Raw genomic sequence first — 21,415 nt, forward strand, 5'->3', positions numbered from 1 at the left:
ACAACAACACCGGCTCATTAGCCCCAATTCCATGCTAGTGCCGCTGCACAACCATATTTATTTGTACCTCGCTTGCTTCAGGTTTTTGGGGGCTTCAGATAAGTCTTACATGGGTACTTGGAAACGATCCCAGCTGTAAGGCGTACAAAGAATGATAAGATAACTGTACAAACAAAAGAAAATTAAATATCTGCTGTAATTGACTTGTGCAACACATTATATCACTGAGTTAGGCAGGGCTGTTGCACCTGAATGAAGAACATTCACTTTCCACTCATAAAAATTTATGACAGGAAAGTCTGACATGTGCCAGCCGGTACAATTTTGTACTAGGTGTCACATATGGCCAGCTGCAAGGTGGAGACTGTTGCATTGCGTGTCTTACTGCCTTTGTGGCACCATTCATATGTTTGCTAAAGGAAACTTCTTGAGCGTAGCTGTTTCACTTTGTTGTCAGTGACAAATTTCTGTGCCAGTTCAAAACCACTGATCCCATATCCCATATCAATTATGTCAATAAGCTGAAATATCAGCTCTGTCAACTATTTCTAATCAAATGACTATAAGCAAGACGAGACTATAAGCAAGCAAGACTGTAGTACACGTGGTGTAGTAGCTACCACTAACACGTGTCTATGTAACCTCTTACCTAGCCTATCAGTCATGAAGGCAACACCCTCTGTAGTCAAGACCAGACACTTGCCTTTCCTTAGAACTCTCCTTACACCCATATGCCTGCCTGCTTGTAGACCGCAAGGATGTCACCCTTATCGAAACTGAGATAGCCTTCTGGATTCGGCCCCCATGATCACGTTGCCTTAACGTATAAAACCTGTGAGGCAGCTTGTCCCTGGAAATAAGCTTAATAAATAGAGTTGAGAAGACCTGTCCATGGAGCCAGTCTTGTGGATGCATTAGCATCTCTATGTGCTTAATGAAGCGTAGTGCTAGCAAGGAACTGTGCATCGGCAACTGCAATAGTATTCTAAGTACCCACACATTGTTTTGTACCCAGAAACTAGCCAGCTTGATTATAATGTGGGGGAGAACTACCTTGAAATTAACCACATTTAAACAGACATTGCAATATTTTGAGCACAGTAATAAAACGTTCAGTCTGTAGACAATGCTGCCATGAATATACAAGCTAAATTATTATTCGACTACATGTAGCACAGAAGCAAAAATCTCACATGAAATATTGCTTTTCTCTCTCCGGCTGCTTTCAAGGCTCCCTTTATTTTGGCGTTATGAATGACGTAGCTGATATGCGCCGGTCGTTGGGGGATTGTTCATGACCAAAAGTTACTCCCAAGCAAAAGCTTCCTCACGTATGCTGAGCCCTCCAATCATCTAGCAAACGAGGAAACGGCAGTTAACACATCAGCCCATACTGTCACCATTCATTTGTTGCTCCTGTCAGGCACTTTTATTAAACGCTGTTACGTACTCCAGGGTAGCGTATCGTACAGCTGCCGAGTTGTAGCGACGCATGTTTATCGAAGCTCGACCGACGTTACTATGGGGTAGCGTGGCGTAGTCGGCGGGCTGCAGGCGTCCGGTAAACCATAGCGACCAGGCAAGGACGAGACTATTTCTAGTGCGAAACTTGCACGGTTTATTCAAAGGTTGGTGAACGATGAAGAGAAGAGAATGAAGTGTTTTAAAAGTACATTTCGGAGCCCCTTAAATCGGCTGTCTAAAATCACGGGACGGATCTTGCTGCCGTCGACCTCACGTTTCAGGCACAGAGTTTGGTTTGTGGATGGACGTCCCTCCTCCGTAGATACCGAACCTGCAGCAAGGAAAGAGCGTCCTGCCTCCATGTACACCAAGCCGCAGGTCCGGCAATGTAGACGCTTTTTCTTTTCTTCTAGGTGATGTCGGTTCGTCGAAATTGCGTCTAGTTGCGGAAGGGCGACTGATCCATTCTCCCAGCTGATATATTCGCGAGCGTGCCTCTGCAGGCGGCAGTCCGCGGTCCTGGGAACAGTAGACAGCTGAACCCTTCTGTTTCGCGCGATGCTGGTTCGCGGAAGCTCTCCTCTAGAGCTTGACAGTTCCAGAAAAGGGCCCCTCTAAAATCGCGCACACACAAAAGGGGCCTGTAAACACTGCGGGGCTACCGCCAGACCGGCATACACTCGAGACAACCATGGCGAATTAGGAAGTCACACTTCGTTTCGATGAAGCATGGTGGGCGAGAATCCTTTTTTTCACGGAGTGCTAGACGCCAACCGTAACAACGCCAAGTTTGGGTATTTAATATGAGTCCACCACAGGATGGAAAAAGATATCAGGAAGCAGAATAAGCAGGACATTTACCCAGCTGAGAGGGAAATGGGAAAATTAAATATTCCACTCTTTTTTTCTCCGTTACTATTATGTCCTCTTCAAAACCTTATACGGGTATATATTCAATCGAGGGCATTGTACTTGCTTCAGTGCTTTCTCAGGACGCCGCAGGAAAGGTGTTTCAGGACCGTTTTTCAAGCACATGGCCTCGATGAAGCAGTCTGCACCAGCTCACCTCGCCAGGAACAGGAGACGTGGTGTCCACACTGGGGGCCACCAGGTATAGCTGGGTAAAGCCGGAGTTCCAGAATTGCAGAACATCGGGCTCCGACTCTTTGTCCAGTGCCGGCTCGCGACCATTCTCCGGGGCCTCGGAAATTTCTCTGCAGACAGAATGAGAAACAATGCGAACATTGCAGGAAAGCTGTGCCTACCATGTTTTAGCATATGAACCCAAGGTCAATGAGGTTACCTTTCGTGAAAGTATCACAACCCAAGGTGCTAGATCAAAATATCTACAAGGAAGGCATACCTATATGCAAGTGAATGTATAACACAAGCTGCATGTCTGTAAACAATGAGCCACAGAGCAACCAAAGAGAGTAGAATACGCTGACACTTTGCTTCGTCTCTGCTCTGTCAGCCGTTTTGAATATTATTTGCATTGACCTTTTGAATACTTGGCCAGATGTACTAATATCGCCTTCCAAAAAGTAAATGCCAGCAGAATTTTTTCTGCTCGGGGTGAGCAACGGTCGCACACAACGCTTTCATGTCCCACTCTGCCCCCAGCATGTCTATACACTAATTATCGTTCTCCCGATAAGGTAATTATTGCGCACCAGCAATCTTTCTCGGAAAACAAAGCCCCCATGGAAAAACAGTGGCAAGCAAGGCTCACTCCATGGTCATCTTCAGCTCAGTTGCCACGATGTGCACAGTCTCAGCCGCGCCAGCTGCAACGGCCACCTGGTTGTTCTCTGCGGAAAAGCCACTAGTGGGCGAGGTTACGATTTTCTCTACGTAGGGCTCTGTAAACCAGCTTGTTTTGCACTGTAGCTCTCCACCGAGCCAACCCGGTTCCCCGTGCTTAGTTTCCTGCACCTGGAACTAGTGACATGACAAAGCCCAATTTAACCAAGGTCCCAAGACCATTTTCAAGTATTAGTGCCCATTACAGCTTCATCATAGCAGTCTGAAATGTGAAATAAAATGCAGGCTTGTGCAAGTATGCGATATTCTGTGGTATTCAATTGGATACAGAGCTATTCAGTTCGGTTCGATTTTCAATATTAGGAGTATTAGGAGTAAAAGTATTAGGAATGAACAAACCTAAATTTAGAAATAGTTTCTTTGAGAAAGCTACAATGCGATTAACATGTCTCAAATTGACACAATGATGTGGTGCTCCCGCACCGCGGGATGGCGCCGGCTAAAGTCTTGTCTTGTCTTGTGTCCCAGACAATGGCGCATACCCACTATGGGGGATTGGCCAAGAAGCAGGCGGTTTTTCGTATGCTTAGTAGTAAAGCCAAACTAGATTTAAATTTGGCTTTCGTGCACAAAAACATGCAGCTCACGCGCTTCATCATCTTTCATTGCGCCGACCTTTGCGCGCGCCGTCTCGCGGTGCGGGAGCCCCACATCACTGCGTCAATATAGACAAGTCAAAAAGAAATTTCTTTATAGCCACCAGCAAACTTTTCGAACCTCCTCGATAATTGCAAACTACCTGCAGCATTGCTACCTTCTTTATTGAAATCAATGTCTAAGAGCATCCAATGTTTCGGACAATGTATCGTGTCTCGCTCGATATTTCATCCATTTTCGCACATTATGTTGGAAAAATGGTGTCTAAAGAATGCTTCTGTCATTTACGTTTCTCTTTCTCTCTCTCTTTCGTGAGGTGTGAGGCTCATCGAGTGCTCATCGCTGCTCATCATCGAGTGCTCATCGCGAGTGCTCATCGCTGCTGCTTGCTGGCGCGACATGTACAGGCAAACTTCATTTCAGGGTGCCTATAAACGTAGGTTGCGTCCAAGCACGTAACTTTGCGATGCTTTCCTTTGAGTCCCGGCCGCCATGTTACAATACGGTGCCACGTCACGGCCACCGTGTTAGAGACATTATTTGGTGCTGCTTCTCGGCAGAACACAGGAAAGAAAGAAAGAAAGAAAGGAAGAAAGAAAGGAAGAAGGAAAGAAAAAGACACAGTTTCGCCCAAAAGATGAAGGATCGATTGCAATAGCAAATTAGCAGACAGCCGTATGATGTAATGATAGCACTTTTATCGACCGTATCAGCTTTTAAACCTTCGCTTGCTAACTAAAATACTAAGCATGGCGTCACCACGCACAGCAAACATGAACGTAGCGCAACCTATGACTCCGGACACTCGCTGTCAAAACCCTGGTGTGAGAAACGCGGCAACGGCAGTGAGCGCATTCGCGCTGTCTTACACTTCTGCGGAAAGTGAGTGCCGAGAACATACAGCACGCACAACCCTACGAGCCGCCGACGCAACGAGACTCTGCCCCCAACACAGATTGGTCTCAAGATGCGGCCACCCGACCACGCGCAGCCGCCACATGCGCAGTTGCAGCCGGAGAAGAACGCCGCCCACCGTGGCGCCTCGCAACGTTGGGTGCCTCGCGTGCGAGAGGAGATGGTGCGCTTCCTCTTCGTATTCGCCCCTTTCGCGTGGACGAGATTAAGCCGCGATCGTCGGCTCCCCTCGCACGTTTTCACTCGCACACTCAGCGTAGGGCCAACACCTCCTGGACAAGAAGGCCTGAGTGCTCGGCGAGTGACGTCACGGAGAAGAGGCCGGCAGCGCGCTTGGAGATACAGGTTGAATGAAGGGATCGCGGCTTGGTTCACCTAGCAGCAGTATGCTTCGATTGAACACTCCACACTTGTTCTTCAGTCGAAACTGCGGAATGAGCAACGTAACCCTTACAAAGCATTTGTTTAGAGGCACAGATACAAAACAGCTTTGTAAAGCTCGTGCAGGTATTGATGTCAGCAGCTTTCTATAGCGTCGCGCTTTGTCGTCCTTGTAATGTACGTTTTCGGTGAAATATTATTACTATACCCCATACTTCATACTGCTTACTTGAAATAATTTGAATCCATAAAACCTTTTTCTTCTATATTTTTGTACCTGTGGTTTTTTATGGCACAACAATGATGAATGTAACGCACTCGATTAGCTTCACAATTGCGTCTGAACAATTTTATTGGGGACACATGATCTTATTCCAATCTTGATTAAGGTTAAACGAATAATTTCGCTTTCGACACACTAATTACCACAGTTCACTAATTTACAACTCAACTAAGTTTAGAGAGAGAGAGAGAGAGTAAAACTTTATTCAATCTATATAAACTATGGCACGATGGTTGGAGCGCCTATTCCAGGGCCCCACTGGCACGAGCGGCTCGCTGGGCTTGGTCCAGAAGAGCCAACTGGCTCTCCCGACCCTCGTCCGCAAGCCATGCCTCCCACTGCCTATTCCTCATTAGTGGATGTTGGTGTAATATGGGACTGTCTATGTGCGGCGGCCTCCTGGGGCACTCCCATGTGATGTGTTTTAGTGTGGGTGTGTCTGTGCACCACGGGCACTCGTCAGTGAACCTCGTGGGGTGTATTCTGTGTAGGTGGTGCAGGTTGGGGTATGTATTCGTCTGAATACGACGCCAGTCCCTCTCCTGTTCGCTGTTTAAATCGGAGTGAGGATGTCCAAAACGTCTCCGCTCCTGCCTTTGCTGTAGGAGGATGTCACGAGAATTCGGTGGAAGGACGTCGCTAGGCCATGCCGTTGCTCGGACGTTCAAACCTCGAGCAATACGGGGTCTGCCCTAGCGTTTCCTGCCAGTCGCTCGTGTGCCGGACACCAGACGATAGTGTGGTGCCCCTCTAGTTGAGTGCCTAAAATTTTGGTTATTGATTTGGGTGCCGTTCCTTGTAAAAACAGGCGGCAGGCCGCTTGTGAATCGGTTAATATGACAGCCGAATTTGTTTGGCGCTCGGCGTCCTGAATGGCCAAGGCGATGGCTGCAGCCTCTGCCACGCATGCCGAGGAGGTTTTGAAGGATGCCGTTGTTATGTTGTTGTTGCATGTAGAGACTATGCTGAAAGTGTCTGAGCTGGCTCGACTGGCATCCGTATAATACACCCCCGGTCCCATGCCGAAACGTTTGTGAAGGGTCTTTGCCCTTGCTCTGCGTCGTCCGGGATGGTACTTGGGGTGCATGTTTTTGGGAATTGGGGCCACCGCGATGTGCGATCTAACATTGCGGTCTATCTGTGCCGTTTCCTCTCCGCAATGCTGGAGTCTCAGGGGAAAGCCTAACCTCGCCAATACTTCCCTGCCCTGAGTTGAAGAACAAAGTCTTTCTTTCTGGGCATATAACGTCGCGACTGCGTACTCGTCAAAAGTATTGTGCAGGCCAAGTCCCTCGAATCTCTCTGTGCTAGTGCATTCGGGAAGACCAAGGGCGGCTTTGAAGGCTTTTCTTATTATGGCGTTTGCCTGTGTAATCTCTTGGTTTGTCAAGGCCTGATACGGAAGGGCGTATGTGAGTCGGCTAATTACGAATGCGTGAACCAGGCTGATGGTCTCTCCCTCAGTTAGGCCGTCTCTGCTTCTTGCCACTCTCCTTATCATTCTGGCCACGTTTCCTGTGAAGTTTAGAAATGAGCTATAAATCATTCGTGCAGCTATCTACAAGGAAACAGTTGCCTTATTGGGCAGAGTTCCAGCTTTTCTCTTCCTTGCCTTAGCATTGGCATCCAATATCTTGTCATTCACCTTGAAGCAGTAGTTCAATAAAATATTCGTGCTACACCACAGAAGGTGATTTAACACAAATTCACATTTGTGTCCATACTCGCAGGCGTCCACCTCTGAGGAATCATCACTTTGTGTAAAGGCACTTTCTGTATTTGAGCAATTGCCCTTTGCGTATTTTTCAAAGGTAACTATTTAAAGAAGTTTTGAACATCTCACCCTGGAGTGCGGTAATACAATGAAGTCTGCACGTGGTAGCGCTGCATGAATACTACTTCACCTTTCCTCCGCCAAGGAACGCCTTGAAAATGCGCCCTCGACTCAAGTAAAGTGTATCGACCGAGAAAAGCGTCTGATATCGAGACTATTCTTCAATGTGCTTATTAAAAGTCCTATTATTTAAGACAAATATGTGTTTTAGTTGATTCGTCTTCCTAATCAAACAACTGCACGATGCGATGTACAACTTTAGCTCGGCAGCACTGCCACTGGGGGCGTTCGACTGATAGAGCAAGGGGGAGCTGTGTTTGAGGTCTGGCAACAATCGCATCCCAACAGCTGAGAGCATGGCGCATGGCTGAGAACCAACGTAATTTGCGCCGGCATTGCTCCGCTGCTCTTTGTTTCCTAGTGTTTCATTGGTGACTGACGTTGTGGTTGTTAAGCGCGGTTATGATGGGTGAGTAGGTTCGGAGCACTGGCACGAAGAATACCCGTGTGCAGGTCCTCAACTGGCTCATGCACGGAGTAAGAGGACAGTTACTGCACTAGCTCGCAGTCTTCTTGACAGGACGGCCGATCTGTCTCGGCGCCGCAGTGGAATAGTTCCGGTGCCGAAGCGCTCCAGAGGACTGCACCGGTCCCTAAAACGAAGCCCTTGAAAATGCGCAGCACGGTTAACGAAAGAAAAGCTACAGAGGCAACTGGCGTCCATCGGAAAATGCTTACGAGGCGAGCGACAGATCGCAAGGCAGCCATGTTTACGCACTAACTTCACTCCAGGAGCGATTCAAGGTAGCTGCGAGGCTACCTTGAGATTCTCGAGTGAAGCGCTCGAGTTTTCCTTCACTCAAGGCGCGTTTCAAGTGGAGGGCCATTTGTGAAATGAAAAACCGCCCTCAAGGAGCATTTCGAGTGGACGGAATGTCGTGGTCATGCCGACGCCGACGGCAGAAATGCGCTTGGAGTGTCCATATAATTCATATCGCAATAAATAAATAAATAAATAAATAAATAAATAAATAAATAAATAAATAAATAAGTAAATAAATAAAGGAAACGCGGTGCCGTGTTCATGTCTTTATTTTGGAGATCTTGAGAGAAGGCGAGACCCCTCCTGAAACAGAGAGCCAAAGATGGAATGAGCAAAGCTGCACGGTGACGATCGTCGTCAACGTGCTCCTGCGCACTAGCACTCACCCCACCCACGATGGCGTGGAGTTCGAATTATAGGTGGCGGTGAAGATTTCCGTATGAATTATTCAATTGAATTGAGCAGTAATATTATTCAAATAATCAAATCTGGTATGCGATAACGTCTGGATCCTTAACCATAGGCTAGTTATGGATCTATGCAGTTATACAAAGAAAAGTAAACGATTCAGACACGAGCACAATCATTTGTTTTGGATCAAACAAACAAAACAAGAACAAAAAAAAAAGAAAGAAGAAATGCTACCAAACAAAAACCACTAAACTAAGGTGCAGACCACCGCAGGAGGGATAAAGCCACGGCCCCCGCCGGCTCGGGCGTGCGCCATTACCCGCATGCCGAGGACACAGCCATCGGCGCACAGAAGGGAACAGGCTTAGTTTTTTACCAAAATGCTGTCACCCCCGACAGGAGCCCCACACCACCAGTGAGGCGGCATGTATCCGAGACAACACCCATGGCCTCCCTCCCACGGCAGCCCGTGCACATATATGCTTGCGATAAGAATACGTGAAATGGTTACACAAAAAGAATTGATTGAGCATTTGTGACTTTAGCCGTTTGCAGAACGGTAACATGTAATTGTTATTTACTCAACGCAGCTAGAATGTACACTGATATGCTATATATACATTTGATGCACGCTGTGTCGACTAAAAACAAGGGTACACCGGCATTGACACTTACGTTACTATACATCCATGAACACATACGTACGTAGAAGCAACAACAAAGCGTAACAGCCACACTGTATCCAGTTGTTGACATCATTATAACTTTTGTGAAAGACTAATCAGCTTAGATCGGAAAGAGAGAATTCTTTTAGAGTAGTATTAAAATTTGCTGAGTGCTTAATGTTTGCAGGAAGCGAGTTCCATATTTTGACACCTATCTAATTATGCTTCGCTGGCCGTACTGGTTGTGACATATCGCCACGAGAAATTTCTCAAGGAAGGCTGAGTGACTGTTAAATGTCGATTCATTGAAGATAGTGGCAGGAAATGGCATGTTGCGTCTCTTTATCGAGCATACTAATAAGGCAACGTGGTAACCTCGCAGGTGCGATAATGACATGACATTGTTCGCAAGAAGAAGATTTCTTGACGATGTATTAAAGCTAGCGTAGTTGATTATCCGCAAGGCTCTCTTCTGAAGCCGCCGTACTACAGGCTCCAAGTATGTTTTGTATGTAAATCCCCAGGCTTCAATACAGTAGGCTAAGTGAGAATGAACGAGACAGAAATACAAGGTTCTCAATGTATCGAAACTGAAATTACTCCGCGCCTTTGTAAGTACGAAGCATACGGAAGAGACCTTACCACACAGTCTATCGATATGAGGCTTCCAGTTCAGACCAGAATCAAGGGGTACCCCTAAGTAGAGCACTGAGTCGACTTCTTCAATTTCATCACGGCTAATCGTAATGCGGCATGGCTCCTCAAAAGGTGTCATCTTAAACGGGGACATAAAAATAACAAATTTAGTTTTATTTGCATTTAAGGGAAGTCGATTCCTTTAAAACCATTTGCTAATGTATTAGGGGGATGCGTTACATATTGATTTCAATACGATGTTGGATGGGTCGCGGTGGCTACATTGAATTATCCGAAATGTTGAAGTAACGAGCTTTTACTGTACTTATAAACTCAAACCTCCTTCTATCGAAGTTGAAGGGGAAGCCGAGATTACTTCGTTAAATCTATTACTTAGTTATATTGACTATTGCCCTTTACTACAGTGTATGCCCGGTGGTGTGCACAACTTTAAACACGCAAAGCAGTCATGGCTCTGTGGCCCACCAATCCACTACGGGGCTAGAGGCGATATGAAATTAAAAAAAAATAATAACAAAAGACTCCGTGGCATGTGCAACACGCGACATCGCTTTCGTCCTCGCTCCGCTGGCTTCGCTCTCGCCGTATTTTCATCTCGCGCTGCGTCGTTCACTCGGCTACGCCGCCGAGGCACGCCGACGCCCTACGCAGGAACGAGCGCCGAAGCGCTGCGCTCGAAAGCGTTGCAAAGATTGCTTTGAAGACCCACCTGCTGATCGCCGTCTTCGACGTCGTCCGTTCTAGAGGACGACGTCGAGACGCTGTCGGTCTCCTCCTCGTGATGGCGGGCGGCGCGAGCTCTTTCCCGGTGCGCCCACCTGCGAGCGACCCATGGCCACTGGCAGAGGGCGCACGCGACCACGAAGAAGCCCAGGAACGTGGGCACCAGGACCATCTCGAAAAATTCACGGGTGATGTGCATCTGTCGGACCAAACAAAATAGCTCTATTGTGGAGTCGTCGTTCCACGCTGTCTTATGTAAAGCTGCAAAGAGGAGACACAAGGTACAGCTTCACACACGACATGAAGTACGCCGTGAACTTCGCTATCAACAACCATATCAAGCGAGTAGCCAACAGGATCCAACAGTTTTCAACGTGTTCCACCAATCGGAACAGTCACCTTTCGCACGCGCTCGCACGCCATATCGGACGCCGCATTGTGCCATATGTGTCGTACTTTAGAAGGCCCTTAAAAACAAACACTAATTTGAGCAGCATTTGCGTATCACGCTTATACGACAAGAATGAAGTTATTCAAACCGCGAAAAGAAGCTCGGTAAGACAGAAATGACGCAACGACGAAGAGATGCTGGCTCTCCCGTAATCTAGAGTGGATGTAAGCATCAAATGGCTACCGGCAAAGCAGATTGGTAGGAGATGATAGAAGGCACACTCCTAAAATGGGTGTGCATGTTGGCAACGGCGCATCCCACCAACCCGTATCACGCCATAGTGTACATTAGGCCATATGAACGCAATAGTTTCCTGCCGGAGACAGACCCTCATTACAAGTCTTGTCTCGGTCAAATAGCCATCCTTGATGCGCCGGACGCCACCGGCTTGGACGCTGCCGGACGAGCCGTACGCGCGTGGACCTCGATGATCACGACGTTGAAAAGAGCATATAAAACTCTTTCTCAGCGCCAACAGATGAGAGTCAGGTGCATAATGTTCTGTATCTGCCTTTTGAACGTCGCTACTGGAAATGACAAATAAAACTTCAGCGTACTGGAAGTTACAGCTTAAGGGATATTGTGAACATACATTTGAAAGAACTCGGAAGGAATAGTTTTCGTAACTTCTTTGGGAGGTAACTAGTGTATGTAAGGCGGCCTTGACGGGTTGCTTGGATGATCTCGTTTTGTTCTCACAACTTGCCCGAAGGTTCTCGTTTCAGTGCCCGGCTGAAGGTGCCGGTTTTTGCCTCAAGGTCGCCGACAAGAGGAGCTGAATGCATTTCATGCTTAAAGTAGCTTAAAGCGGGAGGCAACGCCACCTTGTATTTTCCCTATGGAAGCCCGCCGTGTGGCTTCAAGGATTTCGAGGGCGTCTGCTGGAGCTTAGTTAACGTGTCATCGGTGTAGATGCATATAGTTTGATACAATAATTACTACAGGAAGTTCTGGAGGTATTTTCTACGGGAGCTGCAATGGGAGCAGTTGTGCTAGCATGGGAATTATGGGGAGGTGCGTGGATTTGCCTAAACTTAGTCATTATGGCTTCAAACGGCTCTGTGACTTTGTAAACTCATTTTCAACAATGTACTGCGAAATCAATAATGAAACACACATTAAAATTGTCCTATGGCAGGATTCGAACAGGAGATCTCTAGCACACAGGCCTGATATTGAAACAATTAAGGCTCGGACGCATGCATCGATAGGTGATGCGAAACGCGCTTATATATTCATTGCGGGCATGCCAGTGCCTTCCGGCGCTTGGCGCGTTTCGATTTCGCCACCTCGACAAGCTCAATTATTGCAATTAGTAGCGATTGCGCGGGTTCGCAACGTCTTCTGCACTTTCAAGGCTATGGTTTGCTATGAAATTTACGACAGTGAAGGCACGTAAATGGTAATATACAAAGCCTCAAGAACGTCTTAATCCACAACCACGAAGATTAGACAAATCCATGTGTTTCCCATCATTCCCATGGTGGGTCAGCGAATGCAGCGTCAGAGTTCCCTCTAGTATGTTGTCGGAAACGCTATGTATAGATATACAACGTTCTGTTGCAAAAGAGCCTAAAGTCGATAAGATCGAATGCGATTAACTCTAATATCACATTGACGTAGATGCGCTGAAGTTCTTGCGAGAAAAAAAGAAATGTGACTTTCATTTTCATACTCTAGGCTAAATAATAAATCAATATTGCCTCAAAATATAAACAAAATAGAGTTATGAAAGAACACACAGCAGTGTAAATTGATTTAGTATCTTTCTTGAGTGTCCATTTAAAGGCTACACTGATGCAGTCGCTATTAGTTAATGGAAACATGCACGTTGTTTTCTGCTCATTAGTAAAATTGTTGGTCCATTTTCGTTTTGTTGCGGAGAATCTAGCTGCGCACATAATTAATTCGCAAATAGGAATAATCGGCCAAAATGAGATCACGCTACTCGCCTCGAGGTTGCGCAAACGCCCTGTTCTTAGTGGGAGTACGCTTACGTGGGCTCCGTTCGTCCAGGACTGTTTATACCGTAACACCAACTTCTCGTAGGGCGGTCGTTAAAGTTAAACGTGAAAGTTAGAAAAGAGGAACCACAAAAATAAACCGTACGTGGTGGGCAATAGACGAGTCTATTTTGTGCCTATAAACGAATGCTCTCTTCTCGTTCTTGCGTATGCTTGATTCGCTTTACCTGACGTACGTTGTCCATGGATGTTGCCGCACCGTCAGCTGTGCTTTCGATGAGGTAGTGGCGGCAGTAACCAAGCAGCAGCCTGGTGCTCTTCCCACAGTGCGGGAGACCCGCTTGAGCCCAGCAAGAACGCTGCGGCAACCACCGCGTGGTCGAAAAGCCTGGCCGTCGACGTGAACGGTCTCTGCGGGTGCTGCGATGAGAGGGCAGAGGCCACAGAACACTTCTTTTTCTTCTTCCTTGTGCTGCCGCCTTCTGTTCCAAATCAGCGCAATTTCTGCCCTCTACCAAGTGCGCGTGGTCTCGTGCTTCGGGGCGAATCTTTCTCGCGTGCTTCACGATTATGCGATGGCCAACCGACGCAGCGTAGCTGTCGCTTTCAACGCATGGCGTTGGACCAGGATGAGCTCGGCGGTCGCCACTCGGACGCTTGCGCACGCTGCCACAGGACGGGGTGGATGTCACCAATCGGCGATGACGCCTGCCTGTTGGGCCCCTTCTGTCCTTTGTTCACTCTTCTTTTATAGCCAAGCTGTTTATGCGGACCATGTGCCGTCGTTGTCGGATTTCGCTAAAGCTATCATCATCAGCAATAGCTCGAGCGTCTTTGTCCTCTTCTACAGCGCTACGGCACTGACGAGCTCGTGCCACTGCTCCCGCGTTCGTTGTCGTCTTCAGCAGCTGGCTGCGTGGCCGGTCCTCATTCTAGCGTAGAATTTCACTTCTCTTCAGTCGTCGTAATGGTTTACGGTCGTATGATCCATTGCTTAAGGAGGTATGAACCATTCATTCTCTTACGTGACGGACTGATTTAATTTCCAAGCAATCTAATGTCGAAGAATCGCAAGCGACCATGCCGAGCGGATGCTGCTAACCACTCGACCGAGCAAGCTCGAGACATTTTTGTTTTGTTTTTGTGTAATTGTTCTAATACCTCTTGGTTGTAGTTTTATATTTATATTTTGTTTTCTCTGTGCACCAGTGCTCAGAACTCATTGCTGATCCCGGGCATGTTAAATAAATTATTGATTGTTTGATTGATGGATTCATTAATTGATTGAGTGTTTGATTGATTGATTGATATATTGATTTCAGAGATAACGTCCGAAGTTCAAACCCTCTTGGTGATGATGATCATGATGATGATGATGATGATGTCTCAATAAATGGCACAAACCCACTATAGGAGCTGGCCACGAATCGGGTGGTAATATGATTGAAAAAGTAAAATAAATTTGTTAATAAATAAATAACACAAAGAAAGGCCCGCAGTGGTGAAGAACCGATATCAACCGACCACATACAATGATATTGCGCAGCACTTTTATCTCGGCAGGAGAGACTTTCCCCTTCCACATAAGAAATTAAATAGGGCGCTGGCATTGACCCTCAGATTATTGCAGACAGGCTCGTATCCCAGCCCAGCTTTATTCCACAAGCTTTATCCTGACACCTATGCCCCTAGTTCTTGCAGGCACTGCAATGACATCGCTAGCTTAGACCACATGTTCTGGCGTTTCCCCTCGTTACGAGGCACAGAACAAATCAATGAGGACAGGTGGCTCTCCGCTATCAAGAGCCCCGATGCCGGGGCCCACGATGCGGTGGTCAGGCATGGCCTGACTGTCCCAACGTAGCAGCGGCCCGCAGCGCGCTGAGTCGCGTACCTCAGGACCTTCATTAGAGTTTTGCATCCATCCATCCATCCATCCACAAAGAAAGGAAATAAATATATAACCCAAGTTGAAACATAAACTGTGAATATATGAGATAAAGTAGTGATAAAATCTTTATCGCATCAGAAGCCTTGCGTTGATAGGCATACTAAGTGAAATAAACTTTAAGATATTGTGACTGAAATACATAATATAAAGGATATACTTAAACATGAGTAAGTTAAATTTTGAATTATAATACTAGCAAGATTTAAACTGTGAATTTGTGCTTTTACTTGTTGAAGTTTCTAAATTGATGTAGATGTACATCAATTGTGGAAACTAAGAACAATTAACAAGACACTCTTTTTTGTGCCACAGAGAAAATTATAAATGGCTAGGCAAACGTTCCTGTGGCTGTGTCTCAATACTGTTGCTCCAAGGGAGTGTACAACAGTACTGCTTAAACGTAATGCTAAATTTTGAAGTGGAATTTCCAGAGATAGTTTTCTATTAGTGTAAAACCGCCGACACGATAATAAAAAATGATCAGTAGATTCCGGTTCATGGCAGTGGTAGCATAGAGGGGATACTGCCAGACCACATCTGCGCAAGTAAAAAAGTGTTGGAATACGGCAACAGGGGGGGGGGGGGGGGGGGGTCAGACGGGGGAATGTCTAGTTAGTGTTCGAGCAATAATTGCTTCTAAAATATCATATGGAGGCCTACAAATCGGACTGTTTTATAAATGGCTACCCATCATACACTAATGCTCTCTTCTTTCTTTAAGTAAGAGAAAAGAAAGATATAAGTTAATTTCCAGTGGAACACTATTTTCGCAACGCGAGCCTGGCCCGTCCTGTATGTGTGAGGCCATTTCACGCTAAATGGTAGAATGTAGTTCAGCTAAACTGATGACCCGGCGTCTTGCTTTAATAAAGACACCACTGTTGCCGAAAACAACGCTTCTGTAAGCCAGAAAATTTCTTAAGACTGGGAGAGAAAGTTGTCAGAAATTTCATTTCCCGTATATAATCATAGCAAGTCTAGGTCACACGTAGTGATAGATTGTCAATAAGCTTATCAAGCTAATTTCATTGCTTATGAACGCATGAACGTGGATGCAGGTGATTTATTTTATTACATTTATCGTAGACACCGTTCTAATAGCGCACTGTCGGCGCTGAAGTGACGGAGAGAGTGGTTTTTTTTTTGTTTCCCGCAGGTTTCGACCTCGCCAAGAGCGCGACGCAAAAGATCACCATAGATTCCCAGCATTGAGGCGCGGCATGCCATGCCTCTTTTCTTTGGGGTGGTTCAGATTAAAGCCTAATGTTTAAGTTGGAGGCGGGCTGTCTTCAGTTGAAAATTTTCCTACGATGGAGTAATCTCTTGTCGAATGACAAACATGTACTGACACACCATACAGATAGATATTTAGCCTTCATATTTGCCGTCTCTCTACGCTGCAACCACGAGCGATTCTCTATACGAACGTGTGGTTGGGAACAAATAAACATAACAGACGATGTCATGCTCACCCACAATTTCCTAAACGTTTAATACAGACGGTTAGTGCAGAGGCTAAAGGATGATAAAATTAAGAAAAATAGAAGGAAGCGTATTGGTCCAATAACTTTAATGAAAGTCGTGTCTATCATTGGGAGCCTCGATGGGCTTCGTATGACCGAAAGAGGAAGAGGAGGGGCGGGATCCCGGCGACGGCGGGGTAAGGTATCGGGGGACGTCACTTGTCCAATAACGGGGTACTTGTCCCCGGAGAAGAACCTTTTGGTCACTTGTCCCTTTATCCCCACATGGATAAGGCCGGATATGGTTTCCAAAACACACGACAGTGTGTCTTGACAGTGTGCCAATGAGGAGCGCGAAAGCGTGAATGTGCGCGTACCTCCGAACTGAAAGCACACCTTCGAGAGCCACGGCATGCCCGGCCGCCTTTACAGCAGTGTGACGTTTCCAGTGGGCGGACAGTGGGGGGCTAGTTTCGGTATAGGCAAAAAAAAAAGGGTCGCCATGACACTGATAGCCAAAAGAAGATTACTTAACTTTTGCATATGTTGCTTTGTCTTTACAACCTACATAGCAATAATGTAAAGTGTTGCAATTATATGCAGAAATAAAACGTTGTTTTGGCTATTTTCTTTTTCGGCGTCGTATATCTTTGTTTCGGCGCTTCATTTGTAGTGCCAATGGGCGGCGCTCTTGTTCTCACCGCTTTGGCTGCCAGTCTACTCGTCTGCTCCTGCCGCTTTCTATGCAGGTGCACGTGTTTATCTTTTCTTCACGTGCTATGCACTTAACAACTTGGTTTCTGTGCCCCCGAACGTTCCTGCATCGTCAGAGACACCGAGGAAATGGCACAAGGCTTAGTGTGCGCTGTGTGGAGTGGCGTCTCTCGGATAACAGCAGGGCGAAACTTTTCCGTTGCCCAGCGGACGAAAGGTAAGCGCACTTTTTCTGCAGTCGTTATGAAGACAGAAGCGCTATCCTTATCAATATGATGAAACAAAAAACCTTCCGTGGTTGTTTTCAAGTGAATATCTTTACTGTCTTGGCACGGAACATTTTTATTCGGTGTTGTAAGAAACGGAAGCTACTCGTTGACAGTTGCACATGGGCCTACTCACACTAACTGATGCGCCAATGGAAATTTCGCTTTGATGTATGTTAGCGGTTGCTCTTCCTTTTTTGCACGAGTAGAAAACTTCAAAGTTCTATTTGCCGAAGGTATTTGAAGGCTCGCTGCACAAACTCCGGTGACGAGTTTTTTGTTGTGGCATTACTACCTTTGAATGTGCACGAACTCGGCAGAAGCCAAAAGAAGACAATTACGCAGGAGTCACCGTTTGCATCTTGAAATACAAGTTCGAGCTACCTGCGCGAAGACGTAGGTCTGCTTCACTTTTTAGCCTGCGCCTTGAAGGACAGAAGTTTTTTGTAGCTTCTTCGTACGCTCATCTTTGGTTTCGCCTTTATGATGTTCTTTAATCAAGACTATGCGTATTTTGACCCGTTTCAATTGTGACATATGACGAAATTACGCTAAATGAAGAGTGCTGGCGGGGCTGACATAGAGCACCTGTAGTACAACAGCTGCGATCTCTGCTCGGACCAGTTCACAGAAAGGGACTGCGCCGACCCTGTCTATTGTGGTTGGCTGTGCCGACTAACTGGAAGAGCGGTCCCAGATCAATGAAGGTAAGGAAAAATCATTAGTGGTTGCGAATCTCTGCTCCCGTAGTTTATTATTTACATACAGAAACCACGTGATATGGCACAGCGCAAGTGTCCTAAGCACGGCGAGCGCTGTCTTTTCCACGTCGACTGCTACGGCGCCGGGAGCCACGTGACGTTACGCAGCGAAATTCGCTCCGCGTGCGCCAAGAAACGGCGTGCTTATCAGTTTATCGCTTGCTCGTCTGCGGTGTGCGATGTTCCCAATTATGGGCTAAACTAAAACGCCGAACAGTTTTCGCTGGCAATGAGCGAATTAACGTTCGTGAAAAGGAGAAGGACTAGAGAAGACGATTTATCCTGTGAGCCTAGACTTCTACCAAGTCTTGCGGAGCCATGTGGCACTCGATTATCGCACAGGAAGGGAAGGACATGCAAAAATATCTTCTGGAGCTGGTCGCGCGCTTGTGCGGTGTACAGCTGTGCTGAAATGTAAGCTAAACAGCAGTCTGCTATAAGAAATATTTTGCTCTAATAAATGTCGCATGGATCTGCTGCAGTAGTTCTGCTATGCGTGGATTACGCTGCACATAAGTGACAACAATCTGAATTTCAAAAAACAGCGTAAGACAAAACCCGCTGCAAAAATAAAGCTCCAAAAGCTTGAAAATTAATAAGAAAATGCTTACTCGTATTTTCTTCCTTTTGTAACTCTGGTAGCTCTTAGGGTGGTCTCCTGATTAGCCTATGTTTCGAAAATATTTCGGCATAATTCGGTATTTGCATACACATCGTGCAACATATTCTTTCTTCAGACAGTCATTGCTCGTACATTTGCAGCCTCCTCTTCAAAGAATCTTACATAGCTACCATACATGGATCTTGGAATACTAGAATCTTCTTCAGCTTAGTTCAGTAAATTTGTGCAACTACAAATGGTGCTATGCGCTCTTCAGTGGTTTCATTGACATAGTAAATGTGGGAAGGGGGAGGGCGTCTCCTTGCGGCAAAGTCACGAATAATCCTAATACACTAAGAAAACATGCCGTACCAGTAAAGAGTGTTCTACAAAAGTTTAAATGCTTTCGCCTCCTTACCGTGTCGACAGGGAAATTCTCAGGAAGGGTGACCTTTAGCAAATGATGAAACTCGTAACACAGCTCCAACGTTCCACGCTTCAAGCAAGGTGCGTAAAACTGAGCCTTTAGGCTGTGTTAACGAGAGTGCGTAGTGTACATTCAGCGTATTAGAGGAAGGTCTTGAAAATCATTCAAAGGAGAATTGTTCTGAGCAGGTTGCCCTGATGCATTGAGTGTAACTTAACGTACTTGCATTGCTTTTATAAAATATTTCTCCATATCCCGAAGGTACGTGGTCAATAATATATTTGGGCATCACTCTGTCCTTTGCCAACTTCTACCGACAATCAACCGCCGAGTGTGTTGCTCAAAAAAAAAAAAAAAACTGCGTGCTATTTGTTTTTATTTTCTTTGTATTGTGCCATTTATGCCTAGAATTTGATAGAACAAACGATGTGCATTTCAAATATAAAAAAAATATCTGCAGTATGATAGCGAGGAATTGCGTATAGATACTTTGTTCGCCATGTTACAGATATGAATGAAGCTATAGTGGCCTTACAAGTTGTATTGCGAAACAAAACCACATATGAAGAAACACTAGGGATCTGCTCAATTTAATTTGTTGCATATTTATCGGTACAATAGCACAAGGAGATATATGCAGAAAATTAACTAGGTATAGCATGTTGCTTGGACTGGGAAGTGTGCCCGTTGCATAGAATAAAAACGGAAGTTTTTGTTACTGGTTTGAGAAAAATGTGGATCTGCTGCTCTTGATTATCTTTTTATGATTCACAAATAAATGTTGCGACACACATTGCTTTGGTAGAGTTGTGTTGTGCACAGCAAACAGACATGGCCTCTGTAGCAATTTTCTGTCTATTAGAAATTGTAGGAAGCTGTCTTATGTATGGATGATCGTATAGCACAGAACGCACCATTTGTACTGGCCGCCTGCAGAGAAAGTCGTGTGCTCGTCGAACGCATACCAGACAAGCTGCATGACGTTTCGCGTTCGCTCATCAACAAAACCGTTGCTATGGCAGCATGCGTGATTTTCTTTTTTAGTTACTCTCGGAGGTTGGCCTACCAAGCACTGGGGGAGAAACTGGCGCTCGTGACTCAATTCCCATTTACCTGGGTGTAAACCAGCTGACCGAGCCGTAACATTACTGTGAAGGAGTGTGATAGTTGCAGCGCACCAAATAAAGAGCACATACATACATACATACATACATACATACATACATACATACATACATACATACATACATACATACATACATACATACATACATACATACATACATACATATATACATACATACATAACTCGCCGTGGTTGCTCAGTGGCTATGGTGTTAGGCTGCTGAGCACAAGGTCGCGGGATCGAATCCCGGCCACGGCGGCCGCATTTCGATGGGGGCGAAATGTGAAAACACCCGTGTACTTAGATTTAGGTGCACGTTAAAGAACCCCAGGTGGTCGAAATTTCCGGAGTCCTCCACTACGGCGTGCCTCATAATCAGAAAGTGGTTTTGGCACGTAAAACCCCATAATGTATGCATGTAATGTAATACATACACACATACATACATACATACACACATACAACTGCCCAGCAGTCAGTCCTTCACCAGTTATAACCTGCAACAGCCCTTATACATTATAGTGCATCTTACCTTCAATTGCTTTAGAGCGCAGCTCTTAGGCACCTGTTCCTGCGATGAGCGTCGGCATCGCCGTTGTCCTTCGGCGTAACCGAGCGACCGAACACGGTGCGCCTAGGGGATGAAAGGCGCGAGAAGGAAGGCAGAGGGGAGGGTGCAGCGGAACCTTCAGGCGGAGAGCAAACATGAGAGCGGAGGAGGGCGAGGCGAAGTATTGAGAAGAAAAGCGTAGCGCGGCGACGATGGTCAGAGTAGCGCGCGTCGTCTGGGGGGTCTGTCGGCGTCGTAGTGTACGTGGTGGGCAACAGACGGCTTTATATTGCCTGAAACCTAAGGGGTTTTTTTTGTTCTTGTACACACTTGATTCGCTTTACCTGACGTATGGTTTCCACGACTGGGGACAGTCGTGGAAACGACTGTCCCCAGTCGACTGTCCCCAGTCGACGAGGCGCTAGGGGCAATCACCAAGCCGTAGGCTTATGAGGCTCACCACAATGCGGGAAACAAGCTTGAGCAAGAGCAAGAATGCAGCGCCGGCAATTGCCAGTGCGAGGAGCATGACTGTCAAGTGTTGTTCTTGTTGTTGTTGTCCTG

At 46.3% G+C, this 21,415-nt stretch overlaps 2 protein-coding genes across 5 annotated transcripts in view; one reads left to right on the plus strand and one right to left on the minus strand.

Annotated features, from left to right (window-relative positions):
- LOC129382272 (arylsulfatase I-like) overlaps positions 1-17,036 on the plus strand; it is a 209,086-nt gene extending 192,050 nt beyond the window's left edge. Inside the window, exon 4 of the mRNA XM_072288654.1 lies at positions 16,100-17,036. Within this exon, the coding sequence (XP_072144755.1) occupies positions 16,100-16,155 (56 nt within the window). The 3' untranslated portion in view covers positions 16,156-17,036. The remainder of the gene's footprint in view (positions 1-16,099) is intronic.
- Positions 1-21,415, minus strand: part of LOC129382271 (uncharacterized) — a 182,942-nt gene that overhangs the window by 48,815 nt on the left and 112,712 nt on the right. The window lies entirely within an intron of this gene.

This window comes from Dermacentor andersoni, chromosome 6, assembly GCF_023375885.2.
Source record: "Dermacentor andersoni chromosome 6, qqDerAnde1_hic_scaffold, whole genome shotgun sequence".
Lineage (NCBI taxonomy): Eukaryota > Metazoa > Arthropoda > Arachnida > Ixodida > Ixodidae > Dermacentor > Dermacentor andersoni.